This window comes from Gavialis gangeticus, unplaced genomic scaffold (assembly GCF_001723915.1).
Source record: "Gavialis gangeticus isolate Ggan-Ray unplaced genomic scaffold, GavGan_comp1, whole genome shotgun sequence".
In the NCBI taxonomy this organism is placed as follows: domain Eukaryota; kingdom Metazoa; phylum Chordata; order Crocodylia; family Gavialidae; genus Gavialis; species Gavialis gangeticus.
Window position 1 is genome coordinate 35,107,427 of NW_017729006.1, and position 7,392 is coordinate 35,114,818.

Genomic DNA, 7,392 nt, shown 5'->3' on the forward strand with positions numbered 1-7,392 from the left:
GCAGCTGGAGTACTGTGTCCAGTTCTGGGTGCTGCACTTCAAGAGGGATGTGGACAACATGGAGAGGGTCCAGAGGAGGGCCACTTGCATGATCAGGGGGCAGCAGGGCAGGCCCTATGAGGAGAGGCTACGGGACCTGAACCTGTTCAGCCTCCACAAGAGAAGGCTGAGGGGGGATCTAGTGGCCTGTTACAAACTAGTCAGAGGGGACCAGCAGGCGCTGGGGGAGTCCCTGTTCCCCTGAGCACTACCAGGAGTGACTAGAAATAACGGTCACAAGCTGGCAAAGGGTAAATTCAGACTAGACATCAGGAGGTGCTACTTCACAGTCAGGGCGGCTAGGATCTGGAAAGTGGTGCTGGCTCCTACCTTGGGGGCCTTTAAGACAAGGCTAGACAAACACCTTGCTGGGGTCGTTTGACCCCAGTACTCTTTCCTGCCAGGGCAGGGGGTCGGACTTGATGATCTGCTCAGGTCCCTTCCGACCCTACCAACTATGAAACTATGAAGTCCCCGGCCCCACCCCCCAACCACTCTCAGAGCACATGTATAAAACACCCTTGGAACTGCTCCACCTCCATACCATGCCTGGGAGCACTGCCATGCGCTCCCTTCAAGCCAACTCCAAACACTGAGACAAGATAGCAGCCTCAATGCACCACTGTCCTGTGCTCAGCAACACTCTGTGGGTTGCCTGACTCAGGTTTTCTTCCTGAAACTAACTCAGCACAGTACAAGGGTAGCTACAACATGGAATTTGATGCATCTGGAGGAAGAAAATGCAAGCAGAGCATGCTTCACAGAGGCTCTCCTGGGCATAGTACAGAGAGTGGACGTGCCCTTGAAAGTGGAGAGATACCTCACTTAGCGCACATAAGGAGTGTTCACATGAGAAATTAATGCAGCGCAACTAGTGAGGTATGAAGTCATACTGTTGCTTACTATACACTAGCTTCTCTGTGCAGACAAGGCCTAAGCTGTGTATATTTTAATACGGCCAGTATTTCACTACATGCTACTTGGATGAAAGAATATTACAGGGCATTCAGCTGAAAGACTACCCTGTTGTTGTCGATGTTTTAAACAAGCTGGATAAGCCTTACCAGACAGTCACTCTCTCGAGGCCCTGTACACCCAGCAGCACACTGGTTATGACAACAGTCACTGGGGACCCTTCCCATACACCGGCCTGAGCACTGCTGGGCACAGATGACTTTTGTCACTAAAAGACAGAAAACACGGAATTAAGCATGTGTATTTGCTAAACTGAGAGGTACACATAACAGGGAAAAATGTTCAGAGAAAAAAAAACCAGACAGAGGTTATAAGAGGTCAGACAACTCCTAGTCACTGCAGGGAAGGGGCTCAGTTCTAAAAAGTGCTGATCAGAGCACATGAGTTCAAGCTTAAAGTGACGCATGTTCTTCATGAGAAAGGGGCTAGATTGTTCAGCAACCTGCAGAAGAGATCATTAAATCTAGTGTTTAGTATCAGTGGAGTTGCAACCAAATCAGTGACCTGGCAGCAGGATTTAGCCCTGCTTTACAGAGAAAAATCAACTACCAGCTAATGTTTCCTTTGCGATAGCAAGAGGATGGGAGGGTGGCCAGTCATTATGGGCTCCTACAGATGTGCAGGGAACCTGCTCTGAAATCCAGCACATTGGAGTGGACTCGATTAACCGAGTCTGCTGGAGTACAGAAACTGACGCCCTCCAGAAGCCTTCCATGTCACATGCATCAGCATCCCTGAACTGAAAAAACAGCGGCAGGGCGCTTTGAAATAAAGCACGTTTGATGAGCTTTAGTTCAAAGTGCCCCACCACCATTTTTTCAGCACAGGGGCACATGGGGATGCTGATACACGTGACATGCAGGCACTTTTAATTAGTGTAGCTTGCTAATTAAAGCACCCAGCACCATGTCCCAAACCATGTATAAAAATGTCCTGGAACACCAGTTAAACCTACTAAAAATATTCCTGAAATTTGCAAAGGACAAAGAGCACTTCTCAGAAACTGACTGAATTTGACTACTACACTTATTTTTTAAACTTCAGTACCTTTGGTCAAATTTCCCTCTTTATTACTTAACTCCCAAAGGGATTGTACTAATATAAAACTGAGAGGCAAAACTGGCCTTGAACCCATTTCCATTTCCAGTACGAAAGAAAAACTGCCTGCATCAAAATTACCCTGACTAGAATACGAGAGAGAGAAACAGCAACAAAACAAAGCAAAACCACATAATTCATTGGGTGGAGTATATTTGTGCCGCTATCCTAAACTAGACAGAATCAAATGTGCTCAGCTGAGTATTCTGCAATGGCAAATCCGTCCCCCTCTGCTCAGATAAGTGCCCGTGCTTCCTGAGCTAGAGGATCTGATGTCTAAGCCATTGTCATTTTGAGCACATGACATGCAGCTGGGTGACAATGATCAAGTCCCCAGATGGGAACAGATTAGCTATAACATCAGGGCACCTATACACATACATTGAGGCTGCTCCAATGCAAAATTACAGCGCATTGGAGCAAACTTAATTACTCAACTCTGTTGGGGAGTGGTAATTACTGCTCTCCAGCAGACTCCGGGCATCACATGCATCAGTGTCCCCATGCTGAAAAATGACAGTGGGGGCACTTTAACTAAAGCCTATTTGATGAGCTTTAGTTAAAAGTGGCACCATCAACATTTTTCAGTGTGGGGACACCGATACACGTGATGCTCTGGGAGCTTTTATCAGAGCAGCTCATGGAGCCACTCTAAAGCAGCCCCCTCCCTCCGCCCCCCACCTCCTGGAGCATGTGTATAAATGCCCTTAGTTTTAGCTCAGAAAAAGGCCACAGTCCGGGCATTTACATCATCAGAGAATAGCACTCTTCTACAGGGTAAATCAACCAGAGTACACTTGTTTCTTTCCTCCTCTTTTTAATTATTATTTACTGCCACTGTCTTTTAGGATTTATTATTTTTCTGAACATGTATGTTATAACAAAATACTACTTTCCAAGGAAGAGATAATTTCCAAAATGCAAACAGCTAATCAGAAAGCAATTTCTTCATGCAACCAGGAACCAGGAGAGTGGGAGTGAAAGATGCAATGTTTTACATTAACAGAGCTTTTATATAGACTTCATAAGCATCACCAGGGGAGTAAAACAGCTCATCATTCTGATAACAATTGACAAAATTTTCCTGCTGGAAATAAATCATAGTAAAAGTTGATATATCCCATGTAGTCTATCCCACGTTTGTTCAAAGAGAGCAATACACAGCATATAAAACTTTCCCACATATGGGATGAATTTTAGATAGACCAAAATCATAAATGCCCTAAGAAAAGCCTCTGAGCCTGCAAACAACTTTATGCACTCTGACTAATCCCACTGAAGTCAAGGCAATTGCTCACAGTGCATAAGGTAACTGCAGGATTAGTCCCAATGCCCCCAGCACCAGTATATTTTGTGAGCAGTTATGAAAGATTGAGGACTGAAGCCATGATTGAAAAATGTTGAAATTGGTGAAAAATCAAGGGGGAATATGAGGGTTTGCAGACATTTTGGGGGGATTTTTTCCAACCAGCTATGGAAGCTATAGTTCTGACCCCAATACTTTTCAGCAAGCAACTCAGATTCAAATAAAAACACAGGGCTGGATTTTTCTCATTCATGCGAGTTTAAGGCAAGAATCTTTTTCCTGAACACTTTGGAATTACATTAATGAAAAATTGGCATGAGAAAAAAGACAAACCCATCACATTTTCCTGAATGCAGGCTAAACAAACATCACAGATATGTTCCCCATTAGTCTTCCCATTCTGTAAAGTAACATTCTCACAAAATCTTAAGTGTCTCTGAACATCTTGTGTCTGCTGTTCTCTCAATGCTGCAGGCAGGCAGGCACGGCATATGGAAAGTTACAGGGTAAAGCGTGTTCGGTTACTAAACAATCCCAAAATACCCTCTAGTAACTAAACACCCCTCTCCTATGGAGTGCATCTCCAGGACCACATACTTATTTTCTAAAGGTAACCAGGATTTCATTTATAAGGACCCATGGGTCAACTGACTATGACTTCCTCTGGTCACAAAGAAATTCTACAGATGCAAACTCAGAAAATAAAGTCAGGATGAATTACTTTCATCAACGTTATACTGGAAGCAAGAATAGTGCAGGGCAAGTGACAGAATCTTAGAAAAGTAGGTCTGGAAAGGACCTCAGGTGGTCACCTAGTCTCACCCACTGCTGCCCATAGCAGGATCATCTCTTTTTAAACAATTCCATTACAGCTACTGGAATTCTCTTTTTATAACAATTATATTCCTTGAAATTTGGGAGCAGGGGGGGCACCGGATACAGGAAGTACAAGGGGGCTGCAATCTTCATCACATGCAGAGATTGAGCATTTCTGGAAGAACACAGATAAATCTTAAATTGTTTTGAGGCTTCTGAGCTGTTCATGTGGCCTCCTCCCTCTCTTTGGAATCAGGGCTACTTAGGGAGGAGATGCAGCACCTAAGGAATCAAAATGGCAAGAGGGCAGATGAGAGTGCATGTCTGGAAGTACATCAGTATTCGTTATCACTTGACTATATTCCACGGTGCCCCAAAGTATTCTCAGGAATAGGATGGAAGCAGAAAGGTGTTTGTAAAACACTTAACACCATGTTATGACTTGACAAGAAAGTTATAAAAAAGGAACTCGTAAGTTCATCCAGCCATGGATACTTTTAATTCATTTGTAGACTTACATGTTTGACAGTTCTTTTCTCCAGCACCCCAGCAGTGATCTTCTGTGCAGTTTGAATGGCATTTTGGACCTAAAATACAACAGTTAAATTGTTATGAAAATCTGAGTAAGAAATTTATATTTGTATATATCTATGCATGTACTCCAGAGTTGTATTATCGAGTCTGCTCTGACACGTGCTAATTAGCATGAGATGGAGCAGACATCCGGCACCTGTATAGAAGCCTGTAATTTTCACATAATGCTACATACACCAAGACTGTGAGAAAGGGACTCTTGATCCTTCAGTCCCAGAAAAAACAGAAAGAGCACACTTTAATTCTGGTATTTCCAAACTTTTGAGTGCTTCACTTTACACCCTCAACTTTCATTTAATGTAAACTTCTTGTAGGATATTATTTTAATAAGCAAATGGAAAAACAGATGGAAAACCTTGCACAAAGAACTATACCAAGCACACCAGAAGCAGGGCTAGAACCCAACATTTACAGCAAAGACCTTTATTACTTGAGCTAATGGAATAAATCGTAACAGTAAGCGCTTCCCCACTACGAGCACACCCAAACTAGCCTGCACATGCCTCTTGCGGTGCCTCAAAGCAGTTTGAGATGCTGCAACAGGCATGCTGGGAACAAAAAAAAAACGTTCCCCATGCTGCATTATTTGCAGCATGGGCCAAAAGTGTTGTACCTGGAAATCCAGGTTTAAAAAAAAAAAACACCAAGGGAAAAAAGCGGGGCAACTGGAGGCTGGGGCCTTCCAAAGAAACTCTCCAATAGCTGGCTAGAGAGTATTTGTGTCTGCTTCTTGCCCCGTGGCTTCAACATGCTGCCTCCACGTGTGGGTCAGCCTGGAGCGGTGCAGCCTGCAGCCTGATGGGACCAGGCTCCATCTCAGGTAAGTAAGGGACTTAGGGGTTAGGGGGATAGACTGCGTGGCTGTAGGGGACTGTGAGTAAGGGGGGCGGTCTGCTTGGGAAAGGAGGGCCCACAGCCTCCCTGCTCCCCCCGCCCTGCAGCAGCAGCGGTCATCTCGGGGCCTTCCTGGCACCCCACCCCTCATGGCATTGCCTGAGCCACATCGCATGGGCCCAGCCCAGCCCAGGGCTGTGTGCCTTCAGGCAGCTCCGGGCTGCGCAGGCCCTGCACACCACTGGGCTGGGCCGGTTCCATGGAGGCAGGCCCTTGCCCGGCGCAACAGGCGATCCCTGCAAGTGGTACCAGCCCAAGCAGCCCAGAGCTGCCCAAAGGTACACGGCCAGTGCTGAGCTGAGCTGGGCTGGGCCCATGTGATGGGGGCACAGGCAGCACCAAGCAGCTGAGGCCTCACCATGCTGCTCCGTGCTGCAGAGGGGCTGTGCCAGGAGGGCCCCAAGCACCCCAATGGCTGCTGCTGCTGCAGGGGGGCTGTCAGCTGTGTGTGTGGGGGGGAGGGACATGTGTGCCCTGTGGGGGGGCATGTGTGGTACAGGGGAGGCATGTGGGCCCTGTGGTGGAAAGCTGTGGCTTTGTAGGGGGCATTGTGGGCTCTGCAGGGGGAGCAGTCCATGTGCTGTGCAGGGCAGTTGCACCCTGTGGGGGAACAGGGGACCCATCCCTCCTGAGCAGCCACCCCCACACTCACAGTCCCCACACAATCCACCCACAGCACCAAGCCACCCCCATAAACTCCTCACCCACATACACAGCCACAAACCCCAAACCCCTGCACAAGCCCCATGTCCCCCAAACCTCACCCCCGCAAACCCTACACCCACCCACAAACTCCCCCAACCCATCCTCCAAATTGATTTACACTTGTAAATATATCAATATAACATTGCCCAACTGATCTGTCTATATGCAGTGGCATTTCATTTTAATAGCAGAAGATCACTATTTGGGTACTTTAATGAGAGAATTTGGGGCTCTTATCAGAGTATTTGCAATTTTTAAACAGGGAACACCAGGATCTCTGCTTGTGAGATAAGTGGCAAGACCCAGGCAGAGGAGCCTGTCCAGGGCCAGCACTCGGGACCCAGCTGGAGGGCAGATGGGGTGGCTGACCTCTTGGTCATTTGAATGCTTTGACAGTTCAAAGCAGGCCACTGAAAGGAGCACATCTTCTGGACAACAGCTGCCCAGATGGCAGAGCAGGGGCACCCCATCCAGGTCTGGTAGGCATGTCGCCATGTGGGGCCACAGGTCCAAGGGGGCGGATGCTGTCTGTCACAGGTGGCAGCAGCCCCACTGCCAGACTGCTGCAGTGGGTAGAGGGTGCAGGGGCCGCTCCAGGTTAGGGCTGCTTCAGCAGTCCAGCTGGCACAAGGGGTAGTGCCCCCAGATACTAAGTGGCTGGGCCTCAGAAGCTCCTGAGGACAAGTAGCCCTGAGCTGCTTGCCAGGGCATGATTTTATATTGTTGGGGCCAGCACAGAGCAGGTTTTTATATTCTAGCTCTCCCTGGCTGCAGATCCGGGAGGAGCTGGGTAGGATCATTTTGCCTCACCCCAAAGTGCACATCCAGGCACGTGCGCTGAGGCAAAAATCTCTGGCATTCATAGAATCATAGAAGCAGGGTCAGAAGGGACCTTGTAGATCTTCAAGTCCGACCCCCCACCTGGGCGGGAGAAAAACTGGGCTCAAATGACTCCAACCAGGTAG

At 47.6% G+C, this 7,392-nt stretch overlaps 1 protein-coding gene across 1 annotated transcript in view; it reads right to left on the reverse strand.

Annotated features, from left to right (window-relative positions):
* EGFR (epidermal growth factor receptor) overlaps positions 1–7,392 on the reverse strand; it is a 319,504-nt gene that overhangs the window by 63,869 nt on the left and 248,243 nt on the right. The window contains exons 5-6 of the mRNA XM_019509106.1: positions 4,753–4,821; positions 1,104–1,222 (exon numbers count right to left, since the gene is read on the reverse strand). Of these exons, the coding sequence (XP_019364651.1) occupies positions 1,104–1,222; positions 4,753–4,821 (188 nt within the window). The remainder of the gene's footprint in view (positions 1–1,103; positions 1,223–4,752; positions 4,822–7,392) is intronic.